Genomic DNA, 25,667 nt, shown 5'->3' on the forward strand with positions numbered 1-25,667 from the left:
GAGTCAGAGTGACAACGTATACCTTACCGGTTGTTTTTGGATAGTCGCCTATTCTCGAGGAAACAAATCCGAGCTCGATCGAGGTGTGTGTAATTGGCGGTTCCCCCTCCCCGTCTCTGTCGTTTGCTGGCCGCGTTGCTTTGGAAGACCGCGCCGAGAGGGTGACCCCCCTCCTCCCTCGCGATTGACTCAGGCGCAAGCTCTTGATTGTCCTGCTTCCCTGCCCCCTTTTAGTATTCCTTGGGACAAAGCGAGAGTTTGTGAAAACACGTCTACAACCAAGACAGGCACAGCGAGAGAAACCAAGCAAACAGGAAGAGACACTAGAGAACCCGATCCACTGACCCATTGTCCAGTAGTCACGATGTTCTCCGCCGCCGTTATCCGGGCCGGCGCCCGCCGAGCCGTCCCCCGCGTCGTTCGCCGCCAGAACGTCGCTGCCGTCCGCAACCCCTTCCAGCGCCTCAATGCCATCCGCGCCCTCTCGAGCACGAGCTCCCAGTCCGAACTGGCCAACCGCGACCGTACCCGAGCCATCATCATCCGCACCCTGAGCCAGATCGGCAGCCGCCGCGAGGGCCAGCAATACCTCTCATACTTCACCTCCGTCTCCTCCCAAAAGTTCGCCGTTATCAAGGTCGGCGGTGCCATCCTCACCGACTACCTCGACGACCTTTGCGAGAACATTGCCTTCCTCTACGAGGTCGGCCTGTACCCCGTCATCGTCCATGGCGCCGGTCCTCAGCTGAACCGTCTGCTTCAGGAGGCCGGTGTCGAGCCCCAGTTCGAGGAGGGTATCCGCGTGACTGATGGCAAGACCCTGACCGTCGCACGCAAGCTGTTCCTCCAGGAGAACATGAAGCTCGTTGAGAAGCTCGAGGGCCTTGGCGTCCGCACTCGTCCTCTGACCACCGTCCTGACCGCCGACTACCTTGACAAGGAGAAGTGGAACTTGGTCGGTAAGATCACCAGTGTTGACAAGGGGCCTGTCGAGCTGGCCATTTCCCAGGGCTATGTTCCCATCCTTACCTCCATGGCCGAGACCACCGAGGGCCAGATCCTCAACGTCAACGCCGACGTCGCCGCCGCGGAGCTTGCCCGTGCGCTCGAGCCCCTGAAGATCGTCTACCTCTCCGAGAAGGGCGGTCTTTTCAACGGCGAGACCGGCGACAAGATCTCCCACATCAACCTTGACGAGGAGTACGACCACCTCATGTCCCAGTCTTGGTGCCGCTACGGCACCCGTCTCAAGATCAAGGAGATCAAGGAGCTTCTGGAGACCCTGCCGCGCACGTCGAGTGTCGCCATCATCCACCCCAGCGACCTGCAGAAGGAGCTCTTCACTGATTCCGGCGCCGGTACCCTGATCCGCCGTGGAGACAAGATCGCCTTCGCCGACAACATCGCGTCTTTCCCCGACCTGGCCAAGCTGAAGCAGACTCTCATCCGCGACCGCGAGGGCATGGACGCCGAGGCCACCGTCGACCGCTACATTGAGTTCCTCAAGGGAACCCCTTTTAAGGCCTACTACGACGAGCCCCTGAACTGCGTCGCCATCGTCCTCCCCCCCAACGAGGAGCGATCCCACCCGACTCTCGCCACCCTGACCGTCACCAAGGAGGGTTGGTTGAGCAACGTCACGGAGAACGTCTTCCACGCCATCAAGAAGGACCACCCCAAGCTCGTCTGGACCGTCAGCGAGGAGGACGAGAACCTCACTTGGTTCTTCGACAAGGCCGACGGCAGCTTCTCGAGCAAGGGCAACCAGCTTTTCTGGTATGGCATCAACAACCTCCAGGAGCTCGGCGTCTTGACCGACGAGTTCAACGCCCACGGCCGCGCCATGCTTGGCGACTCCAACCTCGAGGCCCGCCTGCGCCGCGCCGCCCAGACCTCGAACCGCAACCTCAACCAGTCCACCACCCCTGCCCAGGCCCGCGGTTTCTCGACCATGGCCCGCCGCCCGATGTGGGCCCCCGCCGCCGCTAGCTTGTCTGGCAAGCGTACGTTCGCCACGTACACCACCACCAACCCCAACCCTCCCCTGGGCAAGAAGAACGCCTCCAACGACGTCCCTTCGCGCGTCGCCCTGATCGGTGCCCGTGGCTACACCGGCCAGGCCCTCATCGAGATGCTCAACGCCCACCCCAACATGGACCTCCGCCACGTCTCATCTCGTGAGCTTGCCGGCCAGAAGCTCGAGGGCTACACCAAGCGCGATGTTACCTACGAGAACCTGAGCCCTGATCAGGTCACCGAGCTCGAGAAGAATGGCGCCATCGACTGCTGGGTCATGGCCCTCCCCAACGGTGTCTGCAAGCCCTACATCGAGGCCATCAACGAGGCCCGCAAGGGCGGCGCTGACCACCGCAGCGTCATCGTCGACCTGTCGGCCGACTACCGCTTCGACAACACCTGGACGTACGGTCTTCCCGAGCTGACGGGCCGTTCCGAGATCTACAAGGCCGACAAGATTTCCAACCCCGGCTGCTACGCGACCGCTGCGCAGCTCGGCATTGCGCCCTTGGTCGAGCACCTCGGCGGCTCTCCCTCCGTCTTCGGCATCTCCGGCTACTCGGGCGCCGGCACCAAGCCCTCGCCCAAGAACGACGTCAACCTGCTCAAGGACAACCTGATGCCCTACAGCTTGACGGACCATATCCACGAGCGCGAGATCAGCGCCAAGCTCGGCGCCGACGTCGCCTTCTCGCCGCACGTTGCCTCGTGGTTCCGCGGCATCCAGGCCACCATCCACATCCCCCTTAACAAGACCATCACCTCGCGCGACATCCGCCAGATCTACCAGGACCGCTACGCCGGCGAGAAGCTCGTCAAGGTCGTCGGCGAGCCCCCCCTTGTCAAGAACATCATGAACAAGCACGGTGTTGAAATCGGCGGCTTCGCGGTCCACAGCAGCGGCAGGCGTGTTGTTGTTTGCGCCACTATTGACAACCTGCTCAAGGGCGCGGCGACTCAGTGTCTTCGTAAGTATCTCCTCTCTAATTCCGTTTTGTGACTCGCCTTCCTTTCTCTCCAGCTCCCGATTCCGATGTGTCTCTACTTTCCACACGCACCAGCTAACGACCGTACAGAGAACATGAACCTCGCCCTCGGCTACGCTGAATACGAGGGCATTCCTACCATGTAGAAAGGGACAGGGGCGACCAATACTTTCAGGACGAATTAGATTCACAAGGGCTCGGCGCGGACACTCAATCTTATGGAGTCAAAACCGGTTCAAAAAGCATTTCCCCCGTTTATTTACTTTCCTTCCGTCATCGGTAGTTCTCTGCTTTTTTCTTTCTTTGTTTGTGGTTTCCCACTATTGTCGCCTATATGTTCCTTGTGCATTCACAACGGATTCTTTTTTTGTTCACGTTTTTTTTTGTTTTGATGTTCCCAGTCCCTTCCGATGGCCACTGTGGCGGTTCATCGGGGACCCTTTTTTCCGATGGGACGACGTGAGGTTTGTGTATGCTTGTATATACCGGGTACGAGCTCAAGAAGTAATTACACAGATGCAAAGCACGATGCTCGCCATTTTCGGATTAATGTGAGTGATCTTTGTATGGGGCGCTCCTGAGAGGTATCGACAGCCATTTTGGGACATTGGGCCAACGCTCGCATAGGTGTGTGGCGATGAGCATACTGCCCAGTCTCGGGGGGGGGGGGGCGTTTTTGATGATGTTGTACAATGTCATCTTGCAAGTCTCATGACGAAGAACCGACAACCATGATGGGCACGACAGATACAGGCAGGAGTCGATGGAAAGCATGGTGTGGGCATAGTCCAACTTGGGTCTATGTGGACATGAGGGTGGTGCACCGCGTCTTCCCTCACCGAGTGAGCCCGTCGCTGGCCTAGTTCGGCAAATATACCGACAAGCCTTATCGACCGGTCGTGGACGACAGAAGGGAATACTTGCCATCGGTTCACGGAGGGCGAGAGCCACGTGGCCCGTCTACTAGGAAAGTTCCAGAGGCGTAAGAGTCCCCCCGTCGTCCAGTTTAGCACGGCACCCCATTTTTGCGATGATTAAAGATGAGTATTCCTAGAAGCACTCTTATTTGGAAGGATATTGAACACCCCTCGCTCACCAGAGCCCCAAGGAAAAAGAAAATAAAAAATAGGAAGTGAGAAGGATATGTGACAAACGCCCGCGCTGCCCAGCTTACAGATACGCGACCGCCAAACAAACAAGGATCCCGAGCACGGCGGGACGGACAGATAGGCTGATGTCTCTCGCGCCCGAGTCGGCCGGGACGAAGACGGCCGTCGGCTTGACGCCGTCGGTGAAAGGGGCGTTTGCGGCCTGCACGGCGCCCTCAAAGGCGGGTGTTCCGGCGCCGGGGTTCAACCGAGGCGATGATGGGTTGAGGACACTTTTTATCATTCAAACATTTCAGGAGTCAGCCCCCGACGGTCCCACGGTGAGCAGCAGCGGCGGCGGCAGCATCAGAAAGACGACTTACCTGTCGACGACGTGCATGACGCCGTCGGTGGTGATGATGTCGGCGATGGTGATCCGGGCCGAGTTGGCGTACAGGAGGCCGTCGAGCTTCCGGAGCGTGACCTTCTCGCCCATGAGGGTCTTGTAGCCCATCTTGAGTGTGATGCCCGGGCTGAAGCGGACCTGGTTCATGAGGACGTGGTACTCGAGGATCCGGGCGAGGTCGGCGGGCTCCATGGAGGCGACCGTGGCGCCGATGGCCTGGAAGGCGGCGTTGGTCGGCGCGAGCACGGTGGCGGCCTGCAGCGAGTCGACGCCGTCGGCGAGGCCCGCGCGCTTCAGGGCGCCGGCCATGCTCGTCAGGCCCGTGTCCATGGCCGTCTCGGCCGGGGTGCCGGGGAAGGTCAGGACCGAGTCGAGGACGTGGAGGACGCCGCCGGCGTAGGTGATGTCGGGCTTGGTGACGACGCTCAGCTGCTTGTAGCCGCTGAAGACGCGGGCCTGCTCGCCCTTGCGGAGGAGCTCGACCTTTTGGTTGCCCGTGACGTTGGCGGCGGGCGTCTCGAGCAGGGTGTGGGCGAACTTGGAGTTCTCGGGGAACATGGCGGCCATGGTCTTGCCCGTGACGACGTGGTAGAGGAGCAGGTCGGTCAGGAAGGTGGCGTTGGTGGCGGCCCTCTGGGCGAAGGTCGGGTCGGCCTGCATCGCCTTGGCGAAGGCGTCGTTGGAGGGCGCGAGGATGGTGGTGTCGACGGCTTTGGTGATGGTCTGGCCGACGGCCGGGACCGTCGCCAGGAGGGCTGGGTGGTCGTCAGCAAGGCCATAGTCCGAGAAGAAAAGAGAGGGATGATTGTGTTTCCTTTTGTATACTTACCGGCGAATGTGCTTAGACTGTCATTGTTCGCCTTGAGGACGGCGTCGAGGGGTTGGGCCGCCGCCGCCAGTGCAGCGAAGGCGAGCGGGACGAAGCTCGTCAGCTGCATGGTTGCGGTAGCAGACGAAGAGAAAAGCGGGAAACCAGCCCCGGCGGGGGACGAAAAAGAAGGACTAAGACAAGGACGAGAGCGAGAAGTAGAGACGAGGACTGGTCAAGGCTTCCCAGGAACAACAGTGCTGGGTCCCAGGGCGAGGGGATCTGCTCAGTATACTTATACCGATGACCCGACCCTCCTCCCCCTGGGCCTGGGAGGGTCTGAGGGTCCGGGTGCCGGGTCCCAACGCTCGTCCAGGTCGGACGGTTTACCTCCCCGGCATGCAGGCATGTCCCGAAAGCTTTAACTCGGCGATAGGGCTGCCAAAATAAGCATAGGAGGGTGGTGGGGGTTGCAGAGGTGGATGGCGGTTTGTGATCTGATGCGCTTCATCTTTAGGTCTTTGCTTCCCCCCTCCACCCCAAGTCTTGCCTGGTGTGCGCGGCGTGAAAGGGAGCCCAAGACGAACATGCGAACATGGGCGGGAGGCGGGCCCTCGACTAGCATCGGGGAGCGGTGGTCCCGAGGAGAAGGGCCCATCGCTGTCTCGCTACCCTTGCGGTTGACGGACGGGAAACTTAAGGCGGGGGGGATATGGGATATCACTGCGGCGGACCACACCACCGACATGAGCGAATCAAAGTTTGTCAGAGATGGCTGAAAGTAGTCGGCCAGTTCGGCCGGGGAGACAACCGTACCTGTAGAGAGTGCGCAACCAGTGTGTGCGTGTGTATGTGTGCATATGTGTGTGTGTATGTGTGCATATGTGTGTGTGTAAATGTGTGTGTGAATGTGTGTGTTTGTGCGTGTGTTTATGTGCGTATGTGTTTGCTTGTAAGTGTGGGTGTGTGTTTATGTGTCTGTACGTGTGTGTGTGTGTGTGTGTGTGTGTGTGTGTGTGTGTGTGTATGGGAGATCGACAAAGACGGTAAGAAGAGGCCCGCGGGAGGACGATGAAACATGCCTCAGAGAACGGGTGGAAACGTATCCATGCGGGAGTGTGAGGGGCCGCCTCCCAGGCTTCTCAGAAAACTGGAAAAGTTATTTCGGAGGGAGGAGGGACCTGCGCGGTGCGTCTGAAAACCGCGCCGTTGCAGAGAGCCGCATTCGTCGAAGAGGGGTTAGGGTTGAAGGAGCCCGACCAAACTCGACATTGATGACTATGTCGTCGAGTCGACCACGGGCTCCTTCGCGTGGGGAACGAGGGAGGATGGAAGAACCGGGCGACGGTTTGAGATAGCAGAGTCGTATTATGATGGGGTGCCGTGGGAAAAACTCAGAGGGAGATGAGGCGGCGGCTGCTATGGTTGAGACAAGTCTGGACAATGCACTGAAATGGTGAAGGGGAAGAAGGGGATGAAGGTATTCGCGGATGCATCCATTGCATAGGTACTTTGGTACATGGGTACATGAGCGGCGTGCCGGGTGGAGACCGGCATGGGCTCGGTCGGAGCGGGTCCCGTTTCTGTTTCTGAGGAAGCCAAATCGGGCTGAGAGGAGAGCGGGAAGGGAAGGAATGCTGAGTCAGGTCACATGAGTTGCTTCTGCGCGTTTGTATGCCGCCGAGATTCTGCGTCTTTCGAGCTTCTGCTCTGCACTGCAATGCACTGCAGGGAGCATCTCCCCGCCGCCTCAACAGTCCCATCTTCTGCACGATATGCGATGCACTCCAGATCCCAGTTGACCGAGCGCACGGCTGTTGCGGAAGCACAGCGGCTCGCCCAAGAAAACGGCTCCACATGTCTGTCCTCTGCTTGCTAACAGGATCGGCGTCCCCCACTCTACTGACGCACAGGCAGGATGTCTGTCAACCAGTGCCAGGCGTCGGTGTCTATCTACAACTAATATTCCCCATTAGCATCAGGTTCTTAAAGCGATTACCCGGCACGGGGTGTTCTCGGCTTGACGAATCCTGCAACTTAATTTGGTCGTCCCTGGTGCCCCAGCCTCCCTCGACAGGGGGGCTTCGCGTCAGAAATACAGCAGTAGGACCATCCGCAGTGTCGATCGTGGGCCAAGGAACGCGACGAACCATAAATAACCGGCGACCCGACGCGGACGGAGATCATCGGAGTGGGACTGTGGCCCTCAGCCTGGTCGTCCATGTTACATCTTACTTTTGGTCACGCTGTCTATTTACAGATGCGAGCTTCCTTCCCCAGTGAGACAGGCTTCGGGTGAGGATCTCTGCCTTCGGCGCCTCTTGCGTGGTCTGTGTCTCGTACCCCCTTTGTCCCATTGCGTCTCCTTCCCTCTCTACTCTCCGACATCTGCCGCACTCACGATGCCCAGGACACCGGGACTCTGCGTTGTCGTCTTCTCGTTGAATCCCCACGGGGTCTTCTGGGCTCGTCCGCGTTTCTGCAAAGCGTCGCCGTCGTGTCGCAACGCACTCGAAACCCACCAAGGCCTTGGCTGTGCTATCGGGGAACTAAGACCACAGGCTCCTAGTGCGTGTTAGGTGTTCTCTCCCCAAGACTGTCACGAGTTTAGACCCGTCGCCTCTGCGGAAGCCACACTTTGCACTCGTCAAGTTCGATCTTTGTGTTTCTTGGGCTTTTCACTCATGAACCACAACGGCCAGGGAATCGTGGTCACCGGGGCAGCGGTCCGAACGGTCACGTGACTGCTTCTCACTCGTCTCATGCGAACTGGCTTTCGGTAGATCCATCATCCAGGTGAATCCTGGCATCACCTCACAGAGTCACAATGCCTTACCCAACAAACAACCACCAACGCCTCGCCCCCTCTTTGCTATGAAACGCTGTCTAGCCACACATGCCGCTCTCTGAATCCTTGCCAGTTCTCGCAAAAAGTCGAAACCCCCCATAGAAAACCACATCGCCGTCGCCATCAACAGCTGAGCAAGTGCCACAATCCGCCTGGCTGCGCCACACTCGTAGTATCTCGAAACACGTCATCCGCCTTGCCGCCCATCTCACTCACCCACTCGCTCACTCATACACTCACTGACTCTCCCTCTGCCCCCCTTGTCTACGCCGCAGTCGTGTTGCGCGTTCCCATAGCAGAGTCGTTTGCCTCTGGTTGGGGCGCAATATTAAGGTTCAACCCTCGGCGGTGATGAGCCGCTGTCCGTAATCGGGAACTCTCCCATTCTCTTCTCCTTCTCTTTCTCGTGCCGTACACTGTAAACCTTTCCTCTTGGGAAGTCCTCGCCGAACTCTCCGGCAGCTTTCTTCACTTTGCACCTGCATTGCCAAGAGCCTCAAACATGGACGCCACGCAGGAACGGGAACGCCATACGACCAATTCCATTGCGGAGCAGGAGCTCTTCTTCCCTCAGTCGTCGTCGTCGTCGTCGGGGTCTCACGGCCAAGGCCAGCAGCATCAGTCTGGGCATCACTCACAGCCTCGATGGTATGGGAACATGGACAACGACTCGCCTATCGAACCTAGGAGCGGTGTCCCCGCTGTCAATATCATCCCGGCCACGCCCACGACTATCCGCTCCAACAGCGTACGCTCCAACGCTTCGTACCCAGAGTATGTTGAGCACAAACAGCAGATACCGGGCGCCCTTCCTGAGGTGGAGGAAGAAGACAACATCTATGACCCGCCAACCCCCAAGAGCCGGTCACCACCGCCTCTTGAGTCCAGGATTCCGGCCCATAACAGGGCATCTACCTTTGACGATCAGGACAAGTCCAATGCAGACGATGAATACTACGTCTCTCCCATGACCGAGCCTGCCGTGCCTCATTACGACACGGGCTTTGCTCAACCAAATGGCCAGGTTTCTTCACCCGATAAGGGCAAAGCCACTGAGACGGACGCGGAGCAATATTACGACGCGGCGTACTCTCACGATGATGGTCAACCCTCTTCGTTCAGCTACGGCGAGGCGGCCGAGGCGCACCCGGAGCCTCATGTCTTGCACCAAAACACAGAACACACAGGGTACAATGATCCTCCTTCAACATTCGACAAAGACAAAGCTACCGGAGATCTCCCAGAGCCCGTCATTGCACACCACCAAAACACAGTGCCCTCAGACTACAATGATGGTCCCTCGTCCCTCGACAAGGGTAAAGCCGCCGAGGCCTACCAGGACCGTGACGAACGGCCTGCCTTGCCAGGCCCAAGGCCCGTTTCCACAGAAATACCCGATTACTACGCCCAAGAGCGTGGAGGCTACGGCGTAGATCCCGCGGTTCAAGAGCAGGAGGACCGCGACTATGCAATGGCACTGGCACTCCAGGAGGAAGAGGATGAAGATGCACAGGCGCCTCCCCTCCCGCAAAGGCCTGCCCAGCCTGCGTGGAGCAGCAACGGGCCTCTCTCCTCCAACCCATTTTCGTCTCCCGAGGACGAGGACCGCGCCTTCGCCGAACGTCTCCAGGCAGAGGAATCCGGACAGGCGCCGCCTCTGCCAGCCCGGCCTCATCCCAAAGCCGTCGCAGAGCTGCTCGCCCAGAACCAAATGTCGCCTCCGTTCTCCAGAACACCCTCGATCGAGGGCATCGCGCCACCTCCCAAGCGCCAAGGCTCCGACTTTGGCAACGACGACCCGGCACACCCCATCCATTACACGCGGGACCCTCACAAGCTCATTACGTACCTGGTCCCTTTCCCGAAGCCGTGGCTGGGGGCCAAGGCGCCCTCGGATGCCATCCCAACGCGCTTCCTTATTTACACGCCCCCGCCGCCGCCGTTGCAGGCGCCGCCGGAGGGCGTCAAGGAGAGCGTCACGCACAAGGTGCAGCGCAAGTGGCAGAACGAGGTCCGTCAGGCCAAGATGACCGATGCCAAGACGACGAGCTGGGCGGGGTTCAAGGCCAAGTGCACGCGCGGCGTGGACAAGGCCATGCAGTACACCACCACGAGCAACCTGGATTACCTTGCGCGAGTTACGCCTCCGGCCAAGCCGCCTTCGGCCCTGACGCGCAGGCTGTCGCTCAAGGTCAAGGGGAAGAAGGACAAGAAAGACAAGGCGGTGGCGGCGGCGACCGAAGGCGACGAGAAAGATGGTAAGAAAGACGTTGACGAGAATAAGGGCGAGGCGTCCGAGAACAAGGATGATACGGAGAGGCTCCTGGGCGGCGGCGACGAGGAGAAGAAGGGACACGAAGACAAATCGCTCGAAGGGAAGAAGACGAGTGAGGAGAAACTCGCCGAGGAGCAGCAACAGGGCGACAGGGATGAGGAGGACTACTTCAGGTCCCAGGAGAGGGATGAAGAGCACGACGAACTGGTGGAGGACGACCCGGCGCACGCGTCGCACGAGACGAAGAAGACAGTCGGGGTGGAGGAGATTGTGTTTGTGTACTCGCCGTCGATGAACATGACGCCCGAGGCCATGAGGGAGGAGTTCATCAACTCGATGATGCGGACGAAGTCCAAGGCGCAGCGGGACGCCATCATCGCGACGGGTCTGCTGCCCGTCTCGCTGGCCATCGACCTCGTCATGATTGCCGTGTCGGGGCTCTTTGAGGTGAATGGTCAGTCACCCCCTCCCCCTGTTTTCCGAACCTTGAGTTTGATGTGTGACTAACATGGCACAACAGCCGTATGGGCCTACTTCACGATCAAGGGCTCCAAGACGGCGCGGTCCGTCACGAAGCGGCTCGCGTCGTCGTCCAAGAAGCCCGAGTCCATCGACCCAGAAAAGTCCGAGGCCGAGATGGCCAAGGAGGACAAGCTGCGGCTCAGCTTCAGGCCGGCCACCCGCATCGACGTGCTCGCGCGATACCTCGAGGCCGAGTGTCACCGCCTCGATTCGCGGATGTTTCCCCGCTACACCTCGTCGCCGACGGAAGTGTGAGTTTCTTCTTCTCCTTTTTTTTTCATTCCTTTTTTTCTTTTCTTTTTCCGTCCCTTATAATACACCCACCTTTCATCACTTGTCCAGAACTTTGAGCGATGACTTACTGACTGGTGTGTGATTCCAGTGAGTGCCTGGAGGCCATCGGTTGGTCGCCCGCCCTGACGCGCGGGCAGAAGAACTGGGAGGACGAGGCGTGGGAGATGAGCGACGTCAAGGAGGACCTGCGGGTGGTGATGCACAAGGCGGCCAAGGAGTGGCGCAAGTGGTGCAATCGGTACGAGAAGAGCCCGGAGAAGAGCCTGGCCAAGTGAGGGTGTGTCGTCGGGGAGGGAGGATAGCGAACTACCAAGGGTAAATGCAATATTTCACGCATATGGGGTCGGTGTTCGTTTCTATTTGCAATCGTGAATGCTGGAACCGTACCATGAGACTCGCGGCCCGACTTACACCAGGGCGCAACCGTTGATAGTCGTCGAGCGAGCAAAAGAATATGAGAATCATCACATCATCGCATGCCAGTAAGGAGACGATACACCCCAGCCACCCGTCTCACAGGAGACGCGCCTTGGCTGACGAAACCTCTGCTCAGGCTTTCCGGTTCACTCATGACCAAAAGGCACAGCTTCTTAGCTAGACTCGGCGGGTCACTCACTCACAAATCCGGCCCGGCTCCGAGCATCCCCGCGATCCGGACCGGGAAGACAAAGCCGTTTCGTTGCCCGGCAAAAACTGAAGAAGAAAACGAACCAGTGCCCCCCTGTTTGTCCCGCTGCCCGTCCTTCCTCACCCTTCCACCCCCCTCTTTCCCCCCCCTCACCAAATATGCCGAGGAGCTTTCTTCGCTCTTCTCCACCATCTCCATCGTCACAAATGCGGGGGAGGCGTCGCCAGGGGGTCTCCCCCCCCCCCCCCCCCCCCATGTCCCGGCGAGCAGGACTCACCCCCGGGGATCCCGGTGACGGCATTGGACCGCTTGAACGGGTGGAGGAGCTCGAACCTGGGGCCGAGCCCCCCAAAATAAACCTTGGTTGAAATAGCTTCGGTGGAAAGGTCGCCGCCTGGCGGGCCTTCCGCCCCCCCCCCCCCCCCCCCCCCCCCCCCCCCAAGCAGGCGGAGAGGGTCGAATGACGATGCTCATCAGACCTAATGCTCTTTTAGACTGACACTAGAGAGACAGGAAAACCCAACCCCACGATGCGGGGGATGCGGAGCCGAAGAGCAACCTTTGGCATCGCCCCGTCGAAGCTGGCTCCCCATTTCCGCCGGATGGCCCGATGTCACGCCCTTTTAAGAAGAGCTCGGCATCCCGATCACTTGCCCCTCTGTCTTCTCCAGAACCTCGAGAGCAAACCCTTCTTTCGTTCCATTGCAGCTTTTCCCCATACTGGACGTGTGAGCTGATCCCCCCGGACCACAAATGAAGGGCCTCGCAATCGCCCTCGCGGCGCTCGTCTCGTCGACATGCGCGCAGTACATGAAGACCCCAGCCGCGCCTCGGTACGCCGCCTCCCGCAGGGTCGTCTCGAGGCAGGAGGGTAACCAGACAGCCGGTGGCGCGTGGCCGTACGGACCCTTCAGCACCCGCGGCCGCGACATCGTCAACAGCCGCGGCGAGGTCGTGACCTGGGCCGGCGTCAACTGGCCCATGAGCGGTACGTCGTCTGCCTTCCGCCACCCCCCCTCCCAGGATTTCTGGGGCTGTCTGTGACTGACAGGAAACTACAGGAGAGACCATGATCCCCGAGGGCCTGGAATGGGCATCGGTCGACAAGATCCTTGATGACGTCGAGAGCGTCGGCTTCAACTACATCCGCATGTAAGTCTCCCTCTCATCCATCCACCGACCAATTCCCTTCCCCGTCACGACGGTAGAACAGCATGTTGACGAACCTCCCTTCCTCAGGGGCTACGCCATCGAGATGGTCGACCAGATCTACGACCGCCAGGGCGAGGACGTGCCGCTCGAGGTCGCCATGATCACGGCGCTCGGCTTCGTCAACGGCACAAAGGTCACCAACGCCATCATCCGCAACAACCCGTCCTGGACGCGCGAGACGACGCGCTTCGAGATCTGGTCCGACATCACGGCCGCCGCCTACGAGCGCGGCATCTTCATCTCGCCCGACGTGCACGTCAGCAAGGCCATGTGGTGCTGCTCGCACACGGACGGCAACGCCTGGTTCGACGACGTCAACTTCAACGCCACGCACTGGCGCCGCGGCCTCTCGTACGTCGCCGACTGGGCCAAGGCCCACCCCAACATCGTCTCGCTCTCGCTCCGCAACGAGGTCCGCGAGTCGTGGAACGTCACGAACCTCTACTACAACTGGGACACCCTCGTCGGCAACTTCTCCGCCGGCGCCGACGCCATCCACGCCGCCAACCCGGACGTCCTCATCCTCTGGGGCGGCCTGCAGTACGGCCAGGACCTCTCGGCCCTGACGGCCGGCGCCAACTACCTCACGGCCCCCTGCTACAAGTGCACCGCCATCCGCGACGCCGCCCGCCGCCCGCCCCGCGTCTTCGACGTCGACGCCCACGCCTGGGCCGACAAGCTCGTCTGGGAGCTGCACCTCTACAAGATGAGCGAGGACCTGGACACGGGCACCTGCGCCGCCATCGAGGCCGGCCTCTACCGTAACGGCTTCAACGCCCTCGGCATTGACCCTCCCGCCTCCTGCGGCGGCAATGGCACGGGCACGGGCAACTCCACCACCACCGCCGCCGCCGCCGCCGCCGACTGCCCGCCTGCGAGCCGGCTGACGCCCGTCATCTTCTCCGAGTTCGGCAACGGCCAGGACGACACCCTGCGCAACGACACGCTGCAGGCCTGCCTGCGCGACTACACCGTCAAGCACGGCGTCAGCTGGATGGTCTGGAGCCTCGCGGGCAGCTACCGCGTGCGCTCCGGCGCCCAGGGCGTCCCGGACACCTGGGGCCTGACCAACTACGACTGGAGCGGCTGGAACCACCCGCCGACGATCGAGGACGTCTGGAAGCCCTGGGTCAAGGCCATGAACCCGACGAGGAAGGCTTAGGTTGACGGGATGGGGGTTTAGATGTCGTACGGTGGATACACAGGTCTCTAGTTGTTGAAATGTCTAATTATGATAATAATTTCTCGCATTTTTGTGAGGTTCATGTCTTCTTTCTCTCTCTCGCTCTCTCTCTCTCTCTTACTCTGTCGCTCTATGTCTCAGGTGACCGCGTCGATAGAGTACAGGGTCTACTCAAAGCCAACATGCTGCCGGGTTTGGGCTGCTTCTGCTGATGCTTGAACCCAAAGTACACTTGCTGACTGCAAAGGTCGTCCAAATTAGATCTACCCGTCATGCCCCCTTCCATCCCCCATAGTGTGTTAATGTCGTACAGAACACCCGGTCCAAAGGAGCAGTGTCGGGTTCTTGGCATATCTTTTATCCTGTTCGGGCCTAGTAGGTGGCGCTTGTCAGCCTCCCGCGGCGCGCAGGATGTTTTAACCCCTTTCCAGTCCAATGAGGGCGCGAACAGGACAAACGATATATAATTGATACAAAACCGGGTCGAGAGACAGCAGCTTCATTTCTTGTCTTGGCATATCTACTGTCCTATTCGGGTCAAGTAGAGCGCGTCAGACTCCAAGGGGCAGCCCGTCAACACGAAGTGCTCAGAGCAGCGATTGCTTCGGTTGGCCATCGATCTTTCTCCTATAGAAAGATGTCTCCCAACTTCAAGTTCTTTACTTTTGTGTTCTTCATTGATACTGCGTTTCCATTAAGTGAAGAGTGTCAAGAGAAAAAGAAAGAAGAAACCTCTTCGTCTTCATACTACACCGTTCCTGTTCTCCTGCTTCCTTACCTGTGACTTGCTAAACTATATATCTTTCGTCTCTCTCTTTTTTCTTTTTCTTTCTGTCGCTCATCAAGAGCCACCTGGCCCGATCTTTGAAACACTTTGTCGTACTTCAGACTTCGTTTCGTCGATATGACAGGAAGTGGAGTGCCCAGTGAGTCTTTTTCTCTTCCCCTTTTATACGGGCACTTCGTAGACGAAAGTGTGAGACAATATCACTCACTAATACCATCAGTTCTGGGTAGTCTATACGTCTATGCCCCAAACAAGGCCGCACCCATCTTCTTCACGATCGTCTACGCCATCAGCGCCGCCGTCCACGTCTGGCAATGCCAGTAAGTCCGCCTTTATGTGTTGTATTTCGGCAGAGCCATTTTCAACGAACCTGACACGAGCACCATTAGCCACTACAAGGCCTGGAAATTGATCGGCTTGCATCCATTCTGTGCGTTGTTGTTCACTCTCGGTTATGCGCTCAGAGAGTACGGTGCCTACAACTTTATGTACCTCGCCACCGATAAAACGCCCCTGGTTCTCTTCATCCTGAGCCAGATATGTATTTTCATCGGACCGTGAGTGTCTCGCTTGCCCCGCTGCCACCCCCCCAGCTATCGTCGACGTTCTTCTTCATCATGCTGTAGACTAACCAACCAAAGTCCTCTCCTTGAACTCGCCAACTGTCATGTCCTCGGCCGAATCTTCCACTACGTCCCAAGTGCCGCGCCCTTCAACCCGGCCCGAGTCACTGCCTTCTTCGGCGGCCTCATGGCCCTGGTCGAGGGTCTCAACGCCGCGGGTGTCGCCCTCTCCGCCAACGCCAAGGCACAGGACGCATCCAAGAAGGCCGGCCACAATCTCATCCTCGTCGCCCTCGCGCTCCAGGTCGCCGTCGTCCTCGTCTTCGCCTACCTCTCCGCCACCTTCCACCGCCGTTGCCTCAGAGCCCGCGTTCCCGCGCAGACCAAAGCCGTCCAGTCGACGTTGACCACGCTCTACCTGAGCATGACGCTGATCCTGGTGCGCTGCCTCTTCCGGCTCGTCGAGAACTCGATGGGCGCGACGAGCGTGGACCTCCGGAGCATGGAGGCGCTCTTGAGGCTGAGCCCCGTCCTGCGCTACGAGTCGTACTTTTACGTTTTCGAAGCGAGCTTGATGTTCGTCAACTCGGCGCTCTGGAACGTGCGGCACCCGGGACCTCACCTGCCCCAGAACCCTCACATCTACCTCGCGCAAGACGGAAGCGAGGTCGAGGGAGAGGTCGAGGGCGACGAGGGCCTACTGCTTCTGTTACGTATGGCCAACACTCTGATGTTCGGCCTGCTTATACGTGACAACAAAAGCGATCTTCACAGGCAACCACAGGAGCTCTCCGAGAGCACAGGCAGTGGCAGCCATGGCAAACCTAGGGGACAAGCCACTTAGTTGGCGGATGGGAGACCCATCTACTTTGACTGTCAATGTTTATCGCTACTATCCCTTTTTTTTTTTTGGTTTTGGAAGGGAAAGGGGGGGAGGGGGGTGATGGAGGCACACTATGTCTGAGTGTATTAATCTTTGGCGGGAAAGATTGTGTTGGTGTCAAACCGTAAAATGTGTCATTGAGTTACAATGCCAAAGAAGGACACATCTAGCGGCCCATGTATTTGTTTGCTGTGCTGTATTCTCATCTTTTGCATGTGAAGCTTGGAAAGGTATAAGAGTTCGACACAAAGTTTGCTGGACGGTATACACCCCGTAGTGTTCCGTGTGTTGGTTATGAGAGTGCATAAAACATGATGCATGCACATGTCCATGAGAAGAGACAGCACTTGAGTACAACAAATGCTCCGCAAAGCCTTCAAACCACTAGCTCCCGTGCTCCGAGGCTCAAGTGAATATTCACAAGTCTCGAAGGTCCCGTTGCCGGGGAGCGTATACCCGGCCAATATCTACGGCAATCTGCGTCGTAAAGGGGTACGGCCGATCGAAGCAGGCGTCCCAGCTCTGATCCCCCGACCCCCAGAAGGAAGCAAGGACCCGCTGCGCCGTCAGCGGCACGGATGTGCCCACGACGCAGCTCAGCTCCAGGAGGTGCTTCGAGACAAAGTCACGCGTCGTCGCGTCCCCGTGTACGGCTTCCACGCCCAACAAGATCAGCGGCCAGAACATGAACATCCTAGTCCGCGGCGACGACAGACTTGTGCTGAGAAGGTGCTGCAGGTGCTGGCCGTGTGCAGCGCAAGAAGCCCGCAAGGTCGGGGTTTCCGGAAGGACTGACGCGCTCTGTAGCGATAGAACGCAGTACAACGCAACGGCGGACTTGTACACGTTGCCGATGCATGTCCAGTCCTCTCTAGACGAAGCCTTGGACTCGGATAGTTGCTCTGGAGAGAACCCTTGGATACGGTCCAGGGCCTCGTAGGCCTCTTCCGAGATGCGCTCCAGACTGCCAGTCCGCTTTCTCGTCACTTGCAGCCGAAGGTGGGTGATCTTGATGACCTCGGCCAGCAGTTGCGGAGGCCATACTTGCGACGGGGTCATTGCGGACCCGTATTGCTCTATCATGAAGTCAAGAGCCTCGAGGTGCGAGATCGCCGAAGTCTCGAGGTGAGACCTCGGGCAGGTCGTGTTCGTGATGATGCCAACGCTAAAAGATGTTAACGCCTCGTGGTTTCTTTTCCACATCCCGCCAGCAGCATAGATCAGTGGGAGGTTTCACATACAACCAGAGGCAGTGTAGCAGCGGAGCTAGGCTTTGCGTCGCAGCCAGCGTACGAAAGCCGCCGCGAAGGTCAACCAGCTTCCGGACTCCTTGGAGATGATACAGCCAATGCGGTGGGGCGCCCGATTGGATCTATAGCGAGCGTGATTAAAGTCGGTGCAGGTTGTAGCAGCCTTCATAGTCACTTGGGGAAGCTGGGCTTACGTCAAGAAGCAATAGAGTCAACACCCCGCCAATAACAAAATCGCTCGTGCAGTTGTGCTCCGCGTCAAACTGCTTACTGAGAGAGCGTAGTGCTTCCCCCCGACAAAGGTAGTATCTCTCAGCCAACACTTTGGATTGGGGAATGTCCCTCGTGCCAAGTTGGTTGATCCGGTGGCTGAGGGTCATACAGAGAAGACCCAGCCGTATGAAGTCAGGTATCGTTAGAGCTTCTTGTAGTTGGGCAGGCGAAGCATCGTGTATTTGGGGGTTCCGCCCAAGGTCAAGTGCCGGGGCCAGATCTCTGAATATACACGAATTGTCTAGAAGGACTTCCGTCAGTTTTCCGCTGGCATGGAGTTTCTCTAGGTGAGTGACTTGCAGTACTCAGCGGCCTGGAACAGGTTACAGCCGGCAGTTTGCTCCGTGTCTAAAGACGGCATGTCCCAATCAATTGTCCTTGTGTAAATCGCCGGCCTTCTCCTCGTCCAGGTTGTGAGTACGTTCTCAACAGCGCGTGTGTTCTTTGGCCTCGGCTTTCGAGACACGACCGTACCAGGCGCGAGCCACTTCAGTCTCGGCGGTCTTACATCACCGTACCCGGGACATGGAATACCGGATGAAGAGCACCTCCGGCACGATGGTTCAGTAAAGTCGCAGACTAGGCAGCGTCGGCGACACTCCCAACAGTGCCGCTTGGGGACCTGATCTTCCATCACGGAAGTGATGCAGCCTCGAAAGTTTAAGGCGCCAGGCTGTTGATTGGCGATCTGAGGGTTGAGGTCTTGTTGGCCTAGCGAGATATCGTCCATTGTGCTCTACATGAGCAAGTGATACTTGGAATGCCCTTGGAGATAGCTGAGATGCAAACATGGCTGCAAGAAAGCGGCATATTTACTGTTGCTTACGTGGCTATGCTAGTACGTAAGCTATTTAATGCACTTCCTTGGTGGAGGAAGCGATGTCAGCTGACAGGAGTCATCAGTCTATGCCAATGTGTACTGTCTTCTCATTGGCTTCATGACTTCTCATTATCTACGTACATGTACATGTATGGCTAGGCAAACAGAAAGGGACCTCTGTGTTTTGTATAAGAGCTAAACGTGGTGCAAGTGGAGATAAAAAAGGGTATTGGTTTTGGTCGATAAGACTTTCTACTACCGTCCAGTGATTAGTTACACCTGAAGTGCACTCTTTGGAGAATTTCCACTAACGGTATGCATGAGGCAGGAAACCAGGTTTCGGTTTTAGCATTCGCTGAGTAGAGACGGAAGGCGTTCACGACGAGCGCAAGGTGTCCGTCAGGGCTGCGCACATGAGCTGGGTCAGGAAGGCAGGTGTCATGGTCGAAGATTGCCGAGATGAAGAAAACGGAGTCGAATACATGGAACTGCTCGTGAGAGTACCACACGGCTGCGAAGGCCGCGCGTCGGTCCGTGTCGTCGGTTGGCTGTCCGGGATGACAGACAACTCCTGGAGGAGTTGGTTGCAGGAGTCTTTGCCTAAGAGACTCATCGGGATCACTCGTCTCTGTTGAGGGCCGGTCAGAACTTCCTGTGATATTCTCTGCGAGATACATCGGGTAGAGAGCATTGCTGTAGCCAGATAAGGCGCCTGTGGTGCTGGCAGGTAAAAGTCCCTACGTGGTGAGGAGGACAGAGATCGCCCACTTACTGAGATAGAAGGAAGTTCGTTGGGTCCAGCGTTGTATCTCAGGTATTGTAATACCCCGAAATAAGATCGACGAGACGCTGTTCGTGCGAGGCAATCCGTCAGACCGGCGTATTGCGAGTGACTCGGCGCTGAAAATGCAAGGTAACGAACGATGAGGGAGAGTCGGCTCTTAATGGAAGGAAGCCGGAGTGGGTGAGATGCTATTGAAAGAGAAGACGATTATTGCAACCGACGACGGGGCTGGTGTGGTCACTCTCAGCTTTCACAAATCGCCAGATCGATGGAAATGCTACATTTGCCTAGGCTGAGACCGGAGAGAGCCACCAGCCCTTCGTCCTGTGTCAGATTCGATTGTGGCTTGGCTTGGCAACAACCAACCCGGATACGCAAGGAAATGGGGCATGCTCCGGCGGCACATATGATTGGTTGCCACCAAACACACAGAGTGATCTTCGGGTCAGCTAGGGAGTTTGCGTGATCCTTTTGTCAGAGTGCAGACGGTCTAGTAAGGTGGAGGGGCCCAGAATCGCGCCAGTTTCAACAATGATCAAGAAGTTAGAAGATCCAGAATGGTGGGAGACTGAAAGTACTGGTTCTCAAGGGGCAGGTGGCAATCTTCTCAATAAAATGAATACGAAGAAGTATAAGTCGAAGCTCCAATTGTATCCATCGTTCGCTTGGATGGCTGCATAACCTGGATATCATGTGGTTCGCAGCTCTCACGTCACAATGATACTGTTGTCTCTGAAACTCCGTTTGCTTGCCCCAGAACGCTCCCATATCTATTTCACACTTCCCACCCTTCACATCACGCTGCACTTGCCCTTCGACAAGATGAGCTCCCAGATCCCGTTCTCGTCCGCGGACGCCTCAATACCAGCCTCCAGGCTCCCAAAGGCGTGAGACGTCGACACCCGCTGAATTTTTTGAAGGAGACGAATGCTCGACTCAAAGTCGTTGTTCAGCCGCGCGATCTTGAGCTTCAACCCCGTCGATGCGTCTAGCCGTCGGAGTTCCTTGTGAAAGTAATCAACGTGGTCCATGGAGCCGACCTTGGGTGAGACGTCCCAAAAGGTCGTCGCCACGAGGAGGTGCCGGAACTCGTCGGACGCGAACGCCTCGTGGAAAGCCTCGATGTTGCGGATGGCGAACTCGGCATCCGTCGTCTCCATGCTGCGCTGGAGGTAGATGACGCCGTGCAGCTCAACGCTCGCGCCGTCAAGGCGGCCCTTGATAAAGTTGATCGTCTTGTAGTTCGGGAGGTTGTCTTTCCGGGCAGAGAGGCCTGGGGTGTCGACCAGGATGAAGGGGGTCTGGTCGGGTGCGAGGTTGCAGCGGTACAAGGAGACTTCGGGGGCGTTCAGAGCCGCAAACTGGAGATCCAGCCAGCCGTCGCGGAATTCGATAGGAGCTGGGGTTTCAGGCAGATTTTCAGGCTCGCACTCCGTCACGGACTCGATGAAAGAGGTTTTGCCGGCTCCATGAGGACCAATGACTGCGAGCACGATTTTCTCCATGTTTTCGACGCTTAGACAGGTGATAGAATGGTCCTGAGTGAGGAAGTGGTTTGAGTGGTTGTCAAGAATTACATCGTGAGAGGTAGGCGAAAGACACTCTCTTATACAGGACGCCACCATTAACTACCTGGGTACAATTACAAACATTGAATAGGAGTCAAAGACTTGGTTGTTCAGGGAAAAGGTCTGAGTTGCGCGGCCAACTTGTAGTCTTTGGAACTTCAGGCCAATTTTCTCAGGGTTGGCCCGATCAAGGCCAATATTTCGGCCTGGTTCAAACACTGATTTTGTCAACAACTTTGTTTGGGTACCTGAAGCGCCATGCACTTTGTCGGATCCCAACGACACCTGAAATAATTATGAAACGAAGGTATGGTGAGGCTGTGTTACTGAATTCTATTGGCAAAAAACGCTGTGGTGGGTGATTCGGGTGCTTTTTGGTGATGTGAAGTTGAAGCACGCGGCATGTAGCCTGTATGTAAGCTCAAGGACATCAACTTGGATGAACGACAGCCACGGCTCTTTTTCAAGAGGTGTACGCCAGTCGACAATAAGGAAACCAAGCTGAACTACTCATCGGTCAGAGTAACGTATGTCTCTCTGCATATGCTATAGGAGCCTGCGGGTTTGTGATCATTAGTATCTATTGTTATTAGACTGTTATGTATATATTTATCTCTTTGTAAACTTGCGATTCTATCTATCACTTCTCCTATGGACTACTTGAGGCAAACATAATGGCCTTTTAGTAAATGCGTCGAGACCGGAACACTATTACCAACTCTCCCTTGCCTCTCAATTTCCTCTAGAGCAGACCAAACAACCAGACATGTCGCAGCCAGATAGACATGTCTTAGCCAGATAGAAAGTCTATTTGTCGTCTTTCTTTTTGAACATTCCATGGAACACGTGTTTTCAACAGATATGGCGACTTGATGAGAGCTTTAAAAAGACTTAGGATTGCTGCGCTGTGTTCGGCGGCAGAAATTGTACTTGTCACCCTTACCCCTCTCAGGCCTTGTCCACCTCCTATCGTCTTCTCTCACAGCATCTTCCGCCAACGAGTAGTCATAGTAACTTTGAACGTTCACGCCGATTGACATGGTGATAGCTAAGCCGGTACTCCGCTACTTTCGAGACTCTCGGCCGGAACGTCTCCCTATGCTCCACTTACAGTTTAATCGTTGACCACGACGGAAGTCATCAGTTCCCCTATGTTGCCAATGATGGATGAGGGGACAGAAAAGCCGGCAGGTCTGAATACTGCCCAGTTGCCGAGGACTTCAAGAAAACTTTTAAGGTTGGTGTCACGCTGGAAAGCCACATACAGCTCAAAGGTGACGTACGACAAGTTCGTGACGTGACTTCTTAGTTTCAGAGTAACATGATAACTTCGTGGCTTTTCATGCATCGTAGCAAATCAACATACGGATTAATTTGCTGCCGTCACACTCTGCCCTGGCCGCTGAAATTGTCGTATCATATCCTCATACGTCTCTTCAACTTCTTCTTGACTGGCTCCAATAGAATAGAACATCTGCGCAACGGATGTGGCCCTGGGGCTTGCAGCCGGGTCCGCACCGTTCTCCAGCAGCCATCTAACAAAGTCCCAGTCCATGGAGTTTTTGGAATGTGATAATGCAGTGGCTTCGTGCAATCGGATGGGCATCGTAACCCAGGGCCCGATCAGGCGGTAGCTATGCTTTTGCATCAGCATGTAAATTCGTGAGAAACCAATAATGGTGCGAGTCCGAAAGCAAGAACACTCTGGAGTGGAGAGTACGTACACGTTGGCCACCCTGTTGATATCCTCGCCAAGAGCAATCAAATGTTGGGCCATGGCGAGCCGGGTGGAGAGAGTGGGATACTCCAGCTCAGGTGTTTCTTTGCACAGCTCCTTTAGGAATGTTTCATCCATCACCTTGATAGCCGCTGGATGAGGCCTTCGCCGGGCAAGGCTGTGCAATGGAATACCATATTCTAGCTTGGCTCCGCGCGATATTAGTAGAGTCACGGCCTCCGTGGCACCGAGATTGACCGCCATCTCCAAGATATGCCCCTTGAGCCTCTGCACAGGCTGTTCGATGACGCTGAAATAGGGGTCGCCGATTATATCCCTTGCTATGGTCGGATCTGCCCCGGCGTCCAGGAGAAATAGCAAGATGTCCGTATCCAGGATGCACCGTGGATAATGCAGCGCAACCTCCTGGCTCGGCGGGTAGTGGGGCGGCCGTTTACCTCGCTGCAGAGGGCCGAGCAGCTGGTTCGGGTGCCATCCAAAGTCGACGAAAATCCTCAGGAGGTTGAGAAGCTCCGGACTCCCGCTCGTGAAGATGCTTTGCGACGACGAGGTGGACGGTCTGCCGTCGAACTTTTCAATAAGTTCATCCTCGGGAAACTCGATGCACCTGCGGAAGCATCGATAGTGCAGTTGCGTCTCTGACTGCCGTAACAAGAATCGCACGACCTCGAGCTGTAGGTTCTGGCATGCCTCCTCCAGGGCGTAGGAAAGATCCGCGGGTGTCGGTGCAAGATGGTCGACGAATGTACGAACGCGATCCAGGTCGCCTTCTGCGCAGTACCTGTAGAATGACCTTGAAGCATTGTCGTTGTGGTAGCCAGACGTATCGTCACCTTGCATTACGTACTGAGGAGGGGGCACCTGAGGCGGCAGCGGCGGCAGGTTTTGGTACTTGAGCTCGATATGCTGGAGCCTCTCGCGTACCTTTGCGATTCTGTTCGCGGCACGCTGCTCTTCGAGGTCCTTCATGGCCTGCACCCAGGCCGGCGGATGGGGCACACCAACGATCTGGGAGGGCTGCGGTCGCTGGTCTGGCATGGTGTTGTACCGACCGAGTTTGGGAGTGTGGGTGAGTGAATTGAAAAGAGTTTGGATAAACGGGTGGCTGACGGTATGTACTGCGTGAATTGACTTGATTCTGATAAGTTACGGAGTGCTGGCCACGTTGACTCGAAAGGATGAGGGGCAGAGGATGATCTCGGGCTTTTATCATTTCGATTGCCAACCAACACCAAAAGATACGTACATACGGAGTAAGCCAGTGCAGAGCTTCAGGTTTTTTTTCTTTTTATTTGATCCAATCACATAATCCAAAAAGTCTGGTTTTGGGGTGAACATTGGGCACTAGGACGGGGATGGGAAAAAGCAGGGTCCCAGTTAGGCACCGTAGGTCTTCCAGCTAAGTACGGAGGTAGTCTTTTTGTCGACTGCAGTCATGGACGAGGCGGATTTCTTCTTGGGGCGTCGAGTGGCGTTACTTGTGTCACAGGATCTATTTTGGCGAAGTCTCAAGTCTGAGGTCGTAATTACCACCGTACCAGGACTTGACTACATACTCATTGCGGCTTCTTTCTTCCAGCGGGCACCAACAGGCGGGGGCGGGAGTGGGGGCCGGCGTCGAACGCCAACAAGCGGGGCCGTGCCCGGCGTCCAACGCCAGCAATCGGGGGCGGGGGCCGCAGCAAGCGAGGGCCAGCGGCCAACAGACACCGCAACCCAACTATTTTTACATTTTGAGAATGGAATGAAGTGCCTAATGCACTAAAGTCCACTGATGTTGTCTTAGGCTTTCCCCAGACTACGCCGCGTACTTTGGGTTGCCTGAGGATGCTGTGCAACATAGATTTTGAGGCTGTACCTCGTGTATCATGTCGTACCACAGCTACACAAGACATTGAGGCTTTGGCCCCAGCTTGAGTCTGCCTCACAAAACATGGGAACCAACTTCCAATTCAACCTGGCAGCTCATATTTCTTGTCTGCCATGCCAGTGTGCCAAAGGTCTCACGCTGGGGGCCGTCCTCTTCTCCTATTCAACGCAGAATCATGAGTCGAGAATGCTGAGGGCGTGGACCATAACGCCATGATACCATTAAAATTAAACAAATATTATACTGCTATTTGGAGCGTTCCGTCTAGTGTGTCATGGAAGGCGAGATGATCTTGGAACGCCGGTGCGTGGATGGCCAGAGTATTCTATAAGGATGGCCAAGAGCCACCTTCTGTGGTTTTGATAATATTGGTTTCCAAACTCGGATATCAGGATATTCAGAAAACCCACCATCCCTTCACACCTACACTCTTCAACTGAACTATATTTTCCCCTCACATCACATTACATCAGCTCGACCAGGCCAAGTTTATTACTCGAGCGAAGAACCAAATCAAGCAACCCCTGTAGGCCTTCGCTGTCATGATCCTCCCTCGGCCTCTCAGAGCCCTGACCTGGGTTCTTGTCACTCAAGTTCTCGTTGCCAGCACTCAAGAATTGCCTGCTTGCCAGGATCTTGCGCAGTATGAATCAGGCGGATGCTGCATTGCAGACCGACCAGACCTGTCATGTCCAAAATCCCCCGACTTTCAAAAGTCCATCCGTCTGCTCTGTACATCTAATCAGGAGTGTTCGATCGGTGCTGCTTGTACCGGAGGAGGCCAGCAAGGTGTCTGCGAGAACGGCACTTGCCAATGCAAGAACTCAACGGAGGGCCAACCTCCTGCTGCTACTTGCGATGCCCC

At 56.7% G+C, this 25,667-nt stretch overlaps 8 protein-coding genes across 8 annotated transcripts; 4 read left to right on the forward strand and 4 right to left on the reverse strand.

Moving 5' to 3' along the window:
- Positions 1 to 364: 364 nt before the first annotated feature.
- CH63R_07174 (N-acetyl-gamma-glutamyl-phosphate reductase) lies at positions 365 to 3,148 on the forward strand (the record flags this gene model as incomplete). Its single annotated transcript, XM_018302149.1, has 2 exons — positions 365 to 2,984; positions 3,093 to 3,148. 2 exons carry the CDS (start codon positions 365 to 367, stop codon positions 3,146 to 3,148), a joined length of 2,676 nt encoding a protein of 891 aa, XP_018156927.1.
- A 1,024-nt stretch (positions 3,149 to 4,172) lies between these two features.
- On the reverse strand, positions 4,173 to 5,434 carry CH63R_07175 (Fasciclin domain-containing protein; the record flags this gene model as incomplete). The annotated part of the gene is made up of 3 exons (XM_018302150.1): positions 4,173 to 4,383; positions 4,474 to 5,251; positions 5,326 to 5,434. 3 exons carry the CDS (start codon positions 5,432 to 5,434, stop codon positions 4,173 to 4,175), a joined length of 1,098 nt encoding a protein of 365 aa, XP_018156928.1.
- A 3,220-nt stretch (positions 5,435 to 8,654) lies between these two features.
- On the forward strand, positions 8,655 to 11,518 carry CH63R_07176 (Secreted protein; the record flags this gene model as incomplete). The annotated part of the gene is made up of 3 exons (XM_018302151.1): positions 8,655 to 10,881; positions 10,948 to 11,200; positions 11,332 to 11,518. The coding sequence occupies 3 exons, from the start codon at positions 8,655 to 8,657 to the stop codon at positions 11,516 to 11,518; spliced, it is 2,667 nt and encodes an 888-aa protein (XP_018156929.1).
- Positions 11,519 to 12,624: 1,106 nt separating this feature from the next.
- Positions 12,625 to 14,245, forward strand: CH63R_07177 (Beta-1,6-galactanase; the record flags this gene model as incomplete). Its single annotated transcript, XM_018302152.1, has 3 exons — positions 12,625 to 12,859; positions 12,933 to 13,023; positions 13,111 to 14,245. 3 exons carry the CDS (start codon positions 12,625 to 12,627, stop codon positions 14,243 to 14,245), a joined length of 1,461 nt encoding a protein of 486 aa, XP_018156930.1.
- Positions 14,246 to 15,170: 925 nt separating this feature from the next.
- Positions 15,171 to 16,460, forward strand: CH63R_07178 (RTA1 domain-containing protein; the record flags this gene model as incomplete). The annotated part of the gene is made up of 4 exons (XM_018302153.1): positions 15,171 to 15,192; positions 15,274 to 15,373; positions 15,443 to 15,610; positions 15,695 to 16,460. The coding sequence occupies 4 exons, from the start codon at positions 15,171 to 15,173 to the stop codon at positions 16,458 to 16,460; spliced, it is 1,056 nt and encodes a 351-aa protein (XP_018156931.1).
- A 456-nt stretch (positions 16,461 to 16,916) lies between these two features.
- On the reverse strand, positions 16,917 to 17,558 carry CH63R_07179 (C6 zinc finger protein; the record flags this gene model as incomplete). The annotated part of the gene is made up of 1 exon (XM_018302154.1): positions 16,917 to 17,558. The coding sequence occupies one exon, from the start codon at positions 17,556 to 17,558 to the stop codon at positions 16,917 to 16,919; it is 642 nt and encodes a 213-aa protein (XP_018156932.1).
- A 2,859-nt stretch (positions 17,559 to 20,417) lies between these two features.
- CH63R_07180 (FAD binding domain-containing protein) lies at positions 20,418 to 21,131 on the reverse strand (the record flags this gene model as incomplete). The annotated part of the gene is made up of 1 exon (XM_018302155.1): positions 20,418 to 21,131. One exon carries the CDS (start codon positions 21,129 to 21,131, stop codon positions 20,418 to 20,420), a length of 714 nt encoding a protein of 237 aa, XP_018156933.1.
- A 1,432-nt stretch (positions 21,132 to 22,563) lies between these two features.
- On the reverse strand, positions 22,564 to 23,970 carry CH63R_07181 (Ankyrin repeat protein; the record flags this gene model as incomplete). Its single annotated transcript, XM_018302156.1, has 2 exons — positions 22,564 to 22,828; positions 22,919 to 23,970. 2 exons carry the CDS (start codon positions 23,968 to 23,970, stop codon positions 22,564 to 22,566), a joined length of 1,317 nt encoding a protein of 438 aa, XP_018156934.1.
- Between the last annotated feature and the right edge of the window lie 1,697 nt (positions 23,971 to 25,667).

This window comes from Colletotrichum higginsianum, chromosome 5 (assembly GCF_001672515.1).
Source record: "Colletotrichum higginsianum IMI 349063 chromosome 5, whole genome shotgun sequence".
Lineage (NCBI taxonomy): Eukaryota > Fungi > Ascomycota > Sordariomycetes > Glomerellales > Glomerellaceae > Colletotrichum > Colletotrichum higginsianum.